At 37.3% G+C, this 13,898-nt stretch overlaps 1 protein-coding gene across 1 annotated transcript in view; it reads right to left on the bottom strand.

The window, feature by feature from the left end:
- Positions 1–13,898, bottom strand: part of DCHS2 (dachsous cadherin-related 2) — a 98,065-nt gene that overhangs the window by 45,799 nt on the left and 38,368 nt on the right. The window contains exons 2-3 of the mRNA XM_054382945.1: positions 9,704–9,895; positions 6,105–6,336 (exon numbers count right to left, since the gene is read on the bottom strand). Of these exons, the coding sequence (XP_054238920.1) occupies positions 6,105–6,336; positions 9,704–9,895 (424 nt within the window). The remainder of the gene's footprint in view (positions 1–6,104; positions 6,337–9,703; positions 9,896–13,898) is intronic.

Below are 13,898 nucleotides of genomic sequence, written 5' to 3'. Positions count from 1 at the left end.
CTTGAGCAAATATTCTAGGATGGGTCAGCAGGCATGACCATCATGAGCTGACACAGCTCAGACAGCAAGCAGATGGCAAAAGGATATGTATAGGTCACCACCCCAATTCACCTTCAAAGCTGGCCACTGAGCCTGCTGTTTGATACTGTGTAGGTCAGTGCTGACCCCCTGACCTGCTCAGAGCACGGCTCACCCAGCCTACCACCCCAGCTTCTCAGTGCCAAGACATGTACAGCACTGCTTTTTACGTGCCCGGAAAATGTTCAAGATGATCATAGTCAGGGTGATCCTCTGAGAGATGAATGCAGTGAGGAGGTGTAAACTAACCTTAAATCCAGCACTGTTCTAGGCAAGAATGACAGCTTCTGCCTGATGTTGCTATATAACTTTCCCTAACCGTTCTCTAACCTTAGTGTAACATTTAGTTTCCAGGTTTAGCAGTTTATCTGTGCTGAAAATGCACCTTTTTAGTGAAGTTGCATCTTTGATGGCGAACACAACAACCCTCTGCAAAATACATACCCTTTGAAGGGCTGGTTTAATAACTGTCAGGAGAAAGGACAGATAAAACAGAATTTGTAATGCTTTTTTTCCAGAGTTTAAAGAAAGGAAATTTTTTAGAGCAACAGCTGTAATACTACTGTATCTAAAAGGTTTGGTGGCCTACTGATTTCACAAAGGGCAAATTCCTAAGGAAAAGGTATGCAACAGTAAAAGCCCAAAGAAAAGTCTCAAACAGAACTGGATCAGACCTAGTCAGAGCTTTCCAAAGCCCTATACTGGTTCCAAAATGAGTATTTAATTGAATGAGCTCTCAAGAAAGGGCAAATAAAGCAAGCTGAATGAGTCCCCTCCAGCTAGAAACCAGGCAGTGAACAAGCTTCTGGCAGGAGAATGGCTCCGTGCTCCCCAGGTACCAAGAAACAGCAGTGCTTTAGCTATGAAGTCCCCAGTACACACAGCTCTCCTGAGCAGAGAAGGTGCTCCACTTTGTCCGAAGTGATTGAAGAAATATTAACAGGGTAAAGAAACATCCAGTGACTCCAACTTCAATCAGGTGATTACAACATCTACCAGAAAGCAAACAGATTAAATATTGCTCAAAGCAAAGGAAGAACCCAACTGGGTCTTTCTGGTGACCACAGCAGTTGTTAAACTGTTAGGGCTTTCAGTTCCTTGCTTACTTTGTCAATGTGTTGGCTGATTTTCATTTGACTCGACCATTTAAAAATAAAGGAATATCTTGTTCAATCTTTTCCTCCAATTTAAAATTTAAAATTTCAACATAACCCCCCCTCAAATTGTCAGCAATTCTATATTTGCTACATATTCTTCAGAATACTGTCAAATCTAACATTCAGCTCTTCAAAAACTCTCATTTTCTACAGTCCATATTAAAAGAAACCTGGGGATGCTGAACCAAATGTCATGTTAATCCATTGCCATCTCACTATTTGAACCTTACAGGACAGGACTAGGGTTTGGGATTTTTGCTCAGTACAATGCTGAGTTAGTACAATAAACATTTTATGTCTCACCTTAGGACATCAAAACTAAACTTAATATAGGGGAAAAAAACATATTACTTTGATGTAGCTTTCTCTATACTGTACTATTACATCCAAATAATTCTTCCCTAACAAAACAACCCCAAATGCTAATTTGCCAGTAACAGCATATAAACAAAAAGACATAATTCGCTGTTTCCTTTAAAAAGATGTAATAGTAACTCTGAGTACGTTTACTGTCTTATTGCATACAAAGAGAACATTTCCACATAAATTAAAAAGAGAAACAAAACAACAACAACAAAAAAATCAAAATCACAAAGCATCAAAAATTAAAGGACACACCAGTAAGTCTGCAGGACTCCAGCCTGGTGAGCAATATTCAAAGACAAAGGCAGAGCCTTGCCTACACAACTTACACAGGTCAAGCACTGCCACATCACCCCACCAGGTAAACCTTGCTTCCTTATCTTATTGAAGTTCCCCCAAACTATCTTTTTAATCAAAGACCTTTTCAATGAACCTGCTGCCTGCAGGTCCAAAGAAAGTGCACAACCTGGTAATAAAATATCATTGCCATGGTAAAGAGAGATGATTTTTCTTCAAAGGCACTGTACCAAAAGATGCATGTTTCCAGCACAGGTACAGAATGAAGTCTGATATGAGCACAGTTAGATATATTTGCTGTTCTTACATTAAAAGCATTAAGAAACATTCCAGATGCTCACCTTAATCTTCATGAACTGATTTTCTACTACACAGACTCCCCTACTTTGTTCACTTGAACAGTCCAACAGCATGAAGGCATTTTGCCAAGGCTTTCTGTGTGACCTGCCAATTTATTCTCTTCTTGAGGTTAACTGAGAACATGAAGTATTTTAAGTACATCTGTACTTTAAACCCATATAGTCTCTCTTAATGAAAAGCGTTGACTGGACTTCACTGCACAAATCTTATACTATTCCTCTCCTCAAAAATGGGAGGTCTGGGTGTAATTTTTACCTTTTCTCCATTCTTGTTATCAGCCCACAATATTTGTACAATACCATGGCACTTTGCTCTGTGTCATCTGGTGGATTCTTCTGTTTCTAAGATCTGACACTGACTTCACTAGAAGAAAGGGGAGTGGGCTAGAATATTTTTGTAAACAGTTTGGATTGCGTTGTCCACAGTGAATCCCAAGCACACATCACCACACTTTCATGTAGCTGATTTTTTGGCACATAGGTTGTGGGAATATTTTTTCTCTTTGTAGATGGACAGTTCTGTTGGAATTTAATTCATAAAAGGAAAAGACACACTTTAACTGGCACTGTGGATATATTTTTAATGCTGTCCTGCTACACAGCTTTCTTTAAAGGCCAGAATCTGCACTCTCACACTTCATACAGCAAATTGTGTGTGATTCAAGGAGAATATACCGTTTCCTGCACTCTTTACATTAGATTTCTCATTATATGAGATTCCAGTGAAGGTAGATGTCCACAAATTATTCAGCTGAGACCATTACTTTTTCCTTTTGTGACTTAACTCAAAATTCTTCAAAAATGAAAACTCAGACCAATGTCTTAGACATGCCCCTCTGATTTGCAGCATTCTGAATATGCTATCAATTTCATATGAAAGATCAGAGAAACAGTAATTGAAGAAACTGCAGTTTTAAAAAAAGCAAGTGGCCTCAAAATGTTCCAAAATAAAGTTCTCCTAATTTAAAATGTTATGTGAACCTCTTATTCATGTGTTGAGCAAATGTACTCCATGCTGTAAGAAAATGCCAAAAGTAGTTTAAAAATAAACTATATTTTTCCTACAGCACTATAGGAAAACATCATTAATCATCATAAAAATTGCCTTGTTTACTTTAGAAAAGGATGCATCCCCATTTTACTTTGATGCATATTACAATCTGCTATGATTTAACATTATATAATGCGTGGATTTAAATAAAGTTTGGATTTTTTTGTTCCTCAAAAAGAAATTTTTGTATTTCAACTTTTGGTTTCAACCTGTATTGTAATTTAAAGAAAACTACTTTCATGTAATGAAAATCTTTTAAGATGTGACTGTTAAAACAATAACATTTCCATTTTCTTCGATAAAACAAAGCTTGTCAAAATCCTTAACTGTAATGGATCTATTCTGGTCTTCTAAACCAACTAAAAAAATTATTTTAAGTCACTTTGACATTAAATTGCATTTACATATGGTGCCACAGTGCTGTAATGGAAGTAGTACAGCACTAAATTTACATACTACCAAAACAAGAAAAATATGTCAGTGAAGGAACTGTTCTGCACAAGTTCTACACTTAACCCCTCTTTTTGCATCCATTACCAGGCATTGTTAAAGTGATAAATCTTGGACTTACACCTGTTTTTTGTCTGATTAAGTTAATAATTCTTGCACACTTCAATTTGTGTGTCCTTCCAGTGCATTCTTCCTTTTTGTTCTTCTCCAGATGACTATGATACTAGACTGCTCTACATCTCTTACAGAATGTTTTAGCTGAATGATGTCCTATACTATTCACTCCACAGGTTTTCTGCCATGCTTGTGACTGTATACTGTGGCTTACATTTTTAATTACCTGCTCAGCTCTAACTATGAATATACCATCCTTTGGATAGTTTATAGGAATCAATGGGGAAACCAATAAACATAGCTCAAACACTTTCTTAGCCAGAAGGGCTCTTCAGCTTATTCTGTTCTAATAAATTCATGAGTGCTGTTCATAGATGATGCATGGATCAGATATCTACAAAAGGAAACATAATTAACCCAAGATGTTGTTTACATCAACACCAGAAACAAACAACAGCGAGAGTCACGAACCAGCAGAGAAACTGGTGTACAGTTCCCTATCCATACATTTTTCTGATTACACAGTTCTTTAAATGCTGTTGGGTTTTTGTGTGGATAGTCTATCATCAATCAAGTAAGAAATACTTCAGTAAGTTTTATAAGAGCTTACCACGAACAATAAACACAATAGCCAAAAGCTAAAACAAGCATCATTAATAAAGATTTGGTTAGAATTTAAAACACTTTTAAATGAAATATTTATTTGCTCAATAAAAGGCTCTTCATTCCCACTCCCCTTGAATTTATCTGTATACATTAGCCATATCACAGTACTTCAAACAAAAGATAGAGTCCCTTCAAGAAGCTTGAACTGTGAACACAGCCTCCTATGCAAAGCTAAAAGCTCTCTTGATACATGCATACAATTGCTTTGACAAGGCAACAGCCAGAAGGTAGCCATAGCAATGAAGAATTCAGGTTATGGTTTTTACTTCATTTTATCTATTTCTCTTAAAACTGCAAAAGGGAATCAGGGGCAGGGAGGGAGGTAAAGAAAACCAATGTATAGATTTTCAAATTTGCCATCTAGACGCCATAATATAGAAAACACATCTACCACTGGGACTCTGACAAGTCTATCACAACAGTTTTCAAATGATCAATTATTTAACTGTGGAGATCCAGCTCCATAATTATTGATTGATTTATACATTTTTGGTATTGGCTATGCCCCAGAGACTCTGATTTGACAGAGACTTAAAAGTCCACAGTCAGGTAAATTCTGAAATAGCCAAGACAAGCAGACCAACTTCCTAGGAAGGTTGGTTTCTTCTGTTCATCAGAATATTTTGGAGACCATGTAAAAAAGCGAAAACATGCAATATTTTGAAAGAATAGAGCCTTGAAATATTTTGTATTCCAAACAGCTAATATACACACATATACAACAGTCCCAAGTGCCAAGGCCATTACAAAGCCAAATCATTGATCAGGATACATCCATATGCAAGAGCTGGTTCTCAAGTAAAATAGTAGATGCAGGTTAGTTAACCACATTTGTAGATACACTGCTCATGTTATTTCCAGCTGATGTTGATAACTATTTTAAGGTCAGAACAGGGGCTGTTTTGTGGCCATGGAACAGTAATTCAATTCAATCTGCCTTCAAAAGACTTCACCCAGGTTTGCTTTTCTATAATTGTTTTCTTGCTCTCATTGTCACTCCTTTACTGAAGCTCTCTCAAAAAACAAAAAGGATGCAGAGTCACATCAGGATGTAAAAGGCAGGAAAAGGTTTATCACTGAATCAAACAGGGAAGCAGCTGGATATAATAAGGCCATGAGCAGAATGGGGACTTATCCTAGCATAGTATGGAGAAAAAAGATTAGTACAGAAACAGAGAGATTAAATGAAAGGACAAGTATCTTGAAGGATCTCTTATTGCTTCTCAAGAGTGAAAAATTCAGATATTGTTGTAAAAAGACAACACTAACATCTTCATTACTTCCTTACAATAATGAATAGATTTGCAGTTGAAAACAGTGGACAAGTGGCATACTGCTTGCCCTGTATTGTACTTGCATGTACAGTTTCCCATTCTCTTGTTTATTTCAGTGAGTGCAAAGGCTCCATGTTAAACCTAAACCCTCCATCTTCCTCTAAAATTACTTTCCAGCAGAGTCTAAGTTTCAACTGTATGACATGAATCCAAATAAAAAGCAAACAAACAAACAAAGTCAAAGTAAAGACACGTTCTATAATTATAGCTTTTTTGAACCATAGGCTCACAGTACCTGTGGATGTATCCACTGTGAAAAAAGAAGAAAATTCTCCCGGGACCAGTTCATATGTGACAATGCCATATATTCCTGAATCTCTGTCTGTGGCAACAACATTGATGATCTCTGCTCCTGGCTGTGTATGACTACTGATGCTCGTCACATAGACCTCTTGTTCAAAAACAGGTTGATTATCATTAATATCTTCTATCTCAATGCGAACAAAAGCTTGGGCACTCAGCCCACCCTGTTGGATAAAGCAAAAAGGTAAAAATAAAAAGCAAGATAAATTTTAGAAGTGCAGATCTGGCTTCAGCCCGTCATTAGGAAATGGAACATGCTGCAACAACATCGAGCAATGAAAATGTCTGTTAAAAATCAACTTCGATTAATACCCCAAAATACCACGTTTAGACAAACTACGCACTCAGAGCAACTCTAGTGGGATGACTGAGCACACAAAGAAGTTCAGCTTCAGACAGTGAAGTCTGAACAGAGTTGTTTTTGTTAATCCTAACCAGTGTTATGCATGTCAAATCCTTGATAGCCTAACTTCACCTGTTTTTTACTGCAGTACCTACACACCACTCCTTCCTTCACTGTGACGAGTACTGGGCTGCCATTAGCCTCAAAACTACTGAGACAGCCATGAAACCCTGTGCAAATATGAAGAAGCAGAGACATGCAGACCTATTGGGCTCACTGCCAATACTCCTACCCCACTTCAGGGTGAGTCCCTTCTCCAATACCTTGATTTCAACAGGAAGGAAATCTCTGTGCAGGAGCTAAAAGGGAAGACCCATGTACTCTGTCAGAAAATGCTCTGCAGCTCCACAGCTTTTGTGTACTTTAGGACAGAAATCAGAAATATTAAGGGAAGAGGGACAAGGAAGAAGTGAGGTCAGGATTAAAATCATCTAAAAACATGGTTGGAACAGCACGAAACCAAACTGCAAAAGTTCGTGAGAACTTGCATTAAACTGCTTTTTCCAAGTTTCCTTAGTGCTAAACAGACATAAAAATCCAATCCTATTTGCATTTATCCAAAGGAGTTACATAAACACTGAGAAGTCTCTGGAAATTAGGTTCTGCCATTTACTTTAGAATGAATCAATCTCTCAGGAGACAGATCAAATTTTACAATAGAGACATATCTTCTTTTCCTGAAGCAGCAGTGTATTTCCCTCACACAAGTCAAGTACAGTATTAACTTATTAACTTACAATGTTAACTGGTTATGGCCCAGTTCTTGTTTTGGCTATGAGCATTTTTTAAGTATAATCCCAAGTGAGAAGAAACAAAATACTTCTACTTTTAACCACATGGATACACTTAATCTACTCAGAAGCAAGCATGACATAACATATCTTGAAAAATATGAAGATTGATTTAAACAGATCTGTTGCTGGCTGAAAAATAACATTTGTCAAAATATGTTACAAGCAACAGAAAGCCACAGTTAATTTTTAAATCCCTTTCTCAAATGTTCAATTTTTAGCCTCTATTTTGCTATTTGATGCAACAAAAAGTTGGAATTGACAGTATTGTCAGATTTCACAGTACGTGTGATTTAAATCTCTCAAATGCCTGTGGAGGTTCCCCAAACAATAGAGATTCATCTAATTTTTTTTCCAGAGAGAAAAAAAAAAAAAAACATACAGTTTTAACACCATTACAAGAAATTTGCACCTGCCTGTAAATTCAGAGTCCCCAAATGCCTACTGAAACTGTTTCTGATCTATCATAAGTGCATAAATGCAGGTGTTGTGATTAAGGGTGCAGTTTGAACACGGGGTGTTCCAGGAAGAGCTGGCATGTCAATCACAGGAGGGTCACCTTCTCTACTGGAACAGCTCTACACTCTGCCACAGCTCAGGAGAGGGAGTTAGATGCAGATGATGTGGGATTCAGTGCAAATATTCTTCTATAAACCTAGCTACATGATGCCTTTTCATACAGAAGCGTCTCAAGGACGAGTACCAAATATGTATGTGGACTCAGTGACTTTGGAACCACAACTGATGCTGCCAACTGAAAAGGCTAAAGCTAAGATGGTCAGTCTTGTCTCAGCTTAATCAGTGAGAGTGCTTCCACAGGCTCTCATGGAATGTTTATTTACACCAGCATAACAGAATCCGTTTTCCACTTGCCCCTCTATGGGCTCTTGGGTGCAATTTCAGTTCTCCCACTACGCTCTCCACATAATGCATAAAAGACATGACCGACAAGATCCAAAACCATGTAATGGAGTAGGCATGAACAGGTGGAGAAAATGGATACTTTTGCTGTAAGATAAACTGAGCACCACCTGGAAAATACTTTATTTTCCTCCTCTTTTCTAATTAAATGTTATTTTCTTTTCTTTTCATCTCTCTCCTCCTGCTTTGTTAACATTGACCCTTCATTCTTCCTCTCTATCTTTTCTCCCCTGATCATAGCCTTTACTTTGAACTCTACACCTAATGTCTTCAAGCCATCAAAAACAGTGGAATGGCAGGAGACAAAGTATCCTGCTGTAATCCTGAATATGGAAAATTTAGAAAAGCCTATATTGACTTTTGGTGCTCTAGTATTTTAGTATCAGGTGTGCATATTTTTACATGAGAAATCCACAGGATCTAAAAAGTGCTAACTTTCAGTAAAAAGATGAAATCTTTCACTATGTTTCTTCAGAGCACCATAATAAAAAAAAGCACAGGCATTAATTAAACAACAACAAAACTTAAATAAAAATTCTAGCAAAACTACATTTTAAAAAGTTTTTAGATATGCCTACCAGCAACCTTTTCCTTTGGTCTCCTCAGTTCACTACTACAGCATTAGGAAATGCATTGCTTGGTTTACAGGCTTCTCACTGTAAATCACCACCTTTGGACACTTTCATAACCAAATGAATCCAGGAACTGTTTTCTTCTAGTCTTTTCCAGAAGTTGCACTACCAAAATTTTCTGTTATATGGCACTGGGTAGGCCAAGTGAGTACACCAGACATTTTGATGTGCTCCCACACAATCAACATCTCCTCATCCTCCTTTCCAAACAGATCTGTAATGGACTATTTCAGGCACATACAACTTCCCTGTGCTTGATATTTTCTGAATATCCACTTCCAAGCACCAGATCTTGTAAAGCAGGAAAACTTTAAGACATACTGCTGCAGGGAGGCTGTAACCAGCCACGGCAGCAGCAATGGCATCATTAGCTAGAAAGGACACAGAATTTATTCAGGAAGCTCACTGGCACTCACAGTAGCTACACAGCCCTGGCACAAGTTACTGTTTTATTACTGCTGTAGTCATCTTGGAAAGCAGGGAGCAGAGGTAACCTAGAACCCACTTGTTCCCACAGGAGGAAGAAAATCAGCAGAGACCAATGCATCTTAGAAATGGTTTTCAACAACTTTAGGAGAAATTAGGGATTTTACAGGCAATTTTACCAATTTGGGTCAAAATTTATGGTCCATGCGGTAACAATTTCTGCCCTCTATAAGCATAATAATTTATTCAAATTCCAACATTTTTTACATACTCATTACGTTCTTATTTAGAAGTATGCAGCACATCCAAGTTTGCAAATGCATTCACAAATCTGGCAGTATGAAAATTCAAAACTTACCCCATCTATAGCTTTTACTAAGAGATCATAAGTGGTTGGATTTTCTTCTCTGTCAATATCTTGAGACACACAGATCTGACCAGTATGTGGGTCAATATGGAAGGCTTTGGGTTTCTCATAATAACGAAATCCATCATAAAGAGAATACTCAATTTCACCAAACTGATCAGCATCTGCATCTGTTGCCTTGACCTGCAAAGAAACAACAGATTTAAAACAAACAAAAAACCCCAACCAACCAACAAAACCCAAACAAAAACAACAACAAAAAAAAACAAAGCCAGTGAAACTATTACTCATTCAAAAACCAGATCCTTTTTTTAAAGTTACCCATTTGTATTGTAAAAGTAAATGTGCAAACACATATACTAAATACATATAATAAATACAAACACACTCTGCTAAGTTATCTGCAGTTTATAAAATAGGAACTCTGCTACTCACAGTGTAATTACTGCAACAAGCATATAAGATTGATTAAATCTGTCTGTAACATTCCTTGTTTATCTGTGAGTCATCTCAATCAAGTGGACATTCCATGACTGGAAAAGCCATACATATTAAGCCATGTCAGTAGCCATACCTTAAGCTACTTTCCCTTCACGCAGTTTTTCGAAGCGGAGGTAGGTCCTACAAATCCCACCTCACACATAGATCAGGAAAGTGCTGCAAGACATTCTTACCTATTTTCTAAAAGGCTCCTCAGAGCTAAATTTAGAAACAAGGCATGGTGGCACAGTGATCCATACAAGTTAATGACTGGAAGGGTTTTACTCTCCAGTCCTCTGTCCAAAGAGCTAGAGTTCTACTAACACAACTCCCACCAACTCCTACATCCCCAGTAGGGCCACAGAATAAAAGCTGCCTGGCTGGATTTGTACTGGTGACACAACTGTGCTGCTTTTCCAGACACCAAGCATAAAGTCAATTGGATGCCCAAGTGTGCAGCTCTTGTTCTTTGGACCAGGGGTAGACTGATTAAATACATATCTGATAAACAGAGTAGTTTTGTACATTGTTACTTTTATTGCCCTAAGATCTCTGATTACAAAAGCTCTTCTTTGGTATGTTCCATTGTGAAAACTTTCACTGAAATTTACAAATATCTAAGAAAACAATTTGTAAAATATGTATACATTAAGAATGCCAGTATTTTTAGTTCTCTAATTTGTCAGTACTGGAGTTAAAGGATTTCTCTTCCTCAGTTCATTTCATTTTCTACTTTACTTCTCCTGCTAGTACAAACATGGCCTTAAAGACCAGTCAGTGCCTTCATAACACACTCCCTTCTTTGCCCAGAGAGGAACTGGTTTGGCATTAAGATAACGAACTGGGACAGAATTAAAGCCAAGTGAACAAAAACATGGCTTGGGAAGGTGGAAAAACAGAAGTGGGGAAAGAGAAACCATGTAAAAAGCAAAAAGTTACTCTAGGTCAGTTACTTCTGTCAGAATTTTAAAATGACAGCCCAAAAGATACATGTGTTACTTCAATTATTTTTTTCTCATTGTGGTTTGTTTGTTTGAGGACAACCAAAGGTTGTTTAAGCGAATTTCTTCACTTCTGCATGAGATGTTTGGGATTTGCTGTATTTCAGAAGAGGTATTACTGTGACTGTAATTGCAACACATACGCCAGTGCATTTTTCCCCTGCCAAACAATTTCTCACAGCTCCAAAGACCATTATATCAGAGTTTCTGGTGTTTTAAAACAGAAAGCTCCTCCAGCAGAGCCCTATGCTCATAAAGTCCTCCATACCCTTCCCTTGCAGTTTGCATCCCAAAGCTGTAGCAAGAGTGCAATGCATGGCCACTCCTGACTCCAGTCCAACCACTCACTCTGGGTAAGTTAGAGGCAAAACTCACACTTGGATTCAGTTGAACAAAGACCTGTCTCTAAAAATGCTTTACAGCTGTATACAAATCAAGTCTGCAATGTACATATTTCACAAATCTCATATTTAGTTACTTCTGTCACAAAAAATTAAAACACCCTAAACTTAGTGTGCTCTTGGGACTCTCCTACCCTGATGCTATGGAACAATAACTCACTTGGTTCTTTTAAGAAAAGTATTTAAATTTGTATCTTCTGCTTGAAATCTAACACAGGTGCAATACTGAAAGGTTCTGTTTCCCTGTGCCTGCATGCAGTTACATGTGTAAATTCTAACATTTGTCTGCATGTGTGATTAATCCCGGGTGTGAAATTCAAGGGTATTGTTAGAAATTTAGCCCATTATGTTCAGTGACTTGTTTGTTCTTGTAAATGATGCAGAATTTCAGCAGCACAGGCAAAGGCAGAACAAATGACAAATTTAAATAAAAATGCTTCGGTTCAAAGCAATATAAATTTGAAGGTCTAACTGTGATCAAATTTAATTACTTTAATCATCACAAGGAGCAGAATTAAGTGGCATCAATTCTTGCATTTATAAAAGCACAATCTCTTTCTCCCTGTTCAAGTTCCTCACATCCATTCAATCTCTGCCTGCTTAATAGTCCTTCTTTTTAATCATCCAACACAGAAGCTTTATTCTGAAGAAGGAAGAATGTGGAATTAAAAGTGAATTAAAAATTTACTGTAGCAGGCTGCTGAAGTTGAACAGCACTACACCTGAGGTCAGGGGAGCAATTAACTATTATCATAGAATTATTTAGGTTAGGAAACATCACTGAGTTGATGCAAGCTGATTTAGGAGGAATCCAGTGAAAACATGCTAACAAATTCAGGTTTTCTGCTACAGTTCAGAGACTAAGTCATCAGAGATTTTAGAAATTAAAGCACACAGTAATCACAGTCCAGAAAAAGTCAGGTTATGATAATATACTGTGCTAGTACTAATCCTATGGAGTATTACAGCTGTTAAGTGCCTGATAGCTGTGAATTACAGCAGTGCAAACAGGAGGAAATGAAGGCAGCAGTAGGAATTTTCACAGTGAATTGATCAAGAGTGTTGTATGTCAGCAGTATCACTGAGGTGATAGAGCTGAAAGGATTTATATGCTTTGGAGATGTGGGAAGCAAGACTACCAAATCTGTAACACTTCTGTCCTGACAGACTGAATATTAGACTGAGATCTAGAAGAAAATATAGAAGGTAAAAGGAAAGGTTATACTCAACAGAGCCTTTCTCGTTCTTTCACTGAGTATGTTTTCAATATGCTAAGTGCAAGACACGTTAAGAAGTGTAAACTTGGGGATAAGTAACTACAGGACAAAGTATTTCCCCAAGAATCATTTTTAAAAGCCAACAAAAGTCATAATATTGATAGCTACTGGCTGGACTTCTGTTATTCGTGTTCTCTGTAGCTACATCCTTTAGCTCTTTTGTATGCTGTCTAGACTGTAAATCCAGCAGACAAAAAAAAAGCAAATTTTTATTACAAATGGTCAAAACATAAACATCCTCTCAGGAAAGATAAAAAGCGAGACCTAGAGAAACATTAAGGAGAACAACTTTAAAAAGCTGCTCCATCTATATGATGCTCAAACAAACCAGCACATGAGGAGCATACCCAGTAGAAACTGGCAGACAAAGGGTGTAAGAAGACAATGAAAGAAAGTCAGTGTTGGAATAAACAGCTATCTGCATATGAAAAGAGCAGATGATCTCAAAAGAAAATAAAGGGAACTACTGTGTTTTAAGGATCAACAGTCACCTAAAGAACCCTGTAACACATGGGCAGGTTTGATTGAAGGAAAAAAAAAATGCTGGCAATAGAGTTAAATTGAAGGGAATAGAAATATTTTTTCAGTGCTATTCTGAGAAAGGAGAGATGGTATTGCTTATAAAAAGCAAACATTTGGCAAATCCTCTGTTGACTCCATTTACTTCAGTAGAATGACAACTCACAGCAACAGACAGTATGTCTCCACATTTCACAAGCATGACAGTGTTACCAATAAATGAATAGTAACATTATAGAGAATTACAGTTCCTAAAGCCCAGATTGTTTTTAAACATCAAGCTATTTTAAAAGTCTCACCCGTTATTTTATTTTAATTTTCATTTCCACCGCTTTAACACCCTCAAGCGTACATTTAACCATGGCACCCTACCATTTCAAAAGATTAAAAATAAAGTTCCTGTCTACACATTTCCATTACTTTCTTTCCTAGGTGTTATTTCCTGTTTCACAAAAAACATAATAGATTTTGAAAAGTGGAGTCAATATCATATGCAAAATTGGAGAAA

The sequence above is a fragment of the Indicator indicator genome, chromosome 8, assembly GCF_027791375.1.
Source record: "Indicator indicator isolate 239-I01 chromosome 8, UM_Iind_1.1, whole genome shotgun sequence".
Classification (NCBI taxonomy): Eukaryota; Metazoa; Chordata; class Aves; order Piciformes; family Indicatoridae; genus Indicator; species Indicator indicator.
Note: the sequence above shows the minus strand (reverse complement) of the source record. Positions and strands in the feature narration are given on the sequence as shown.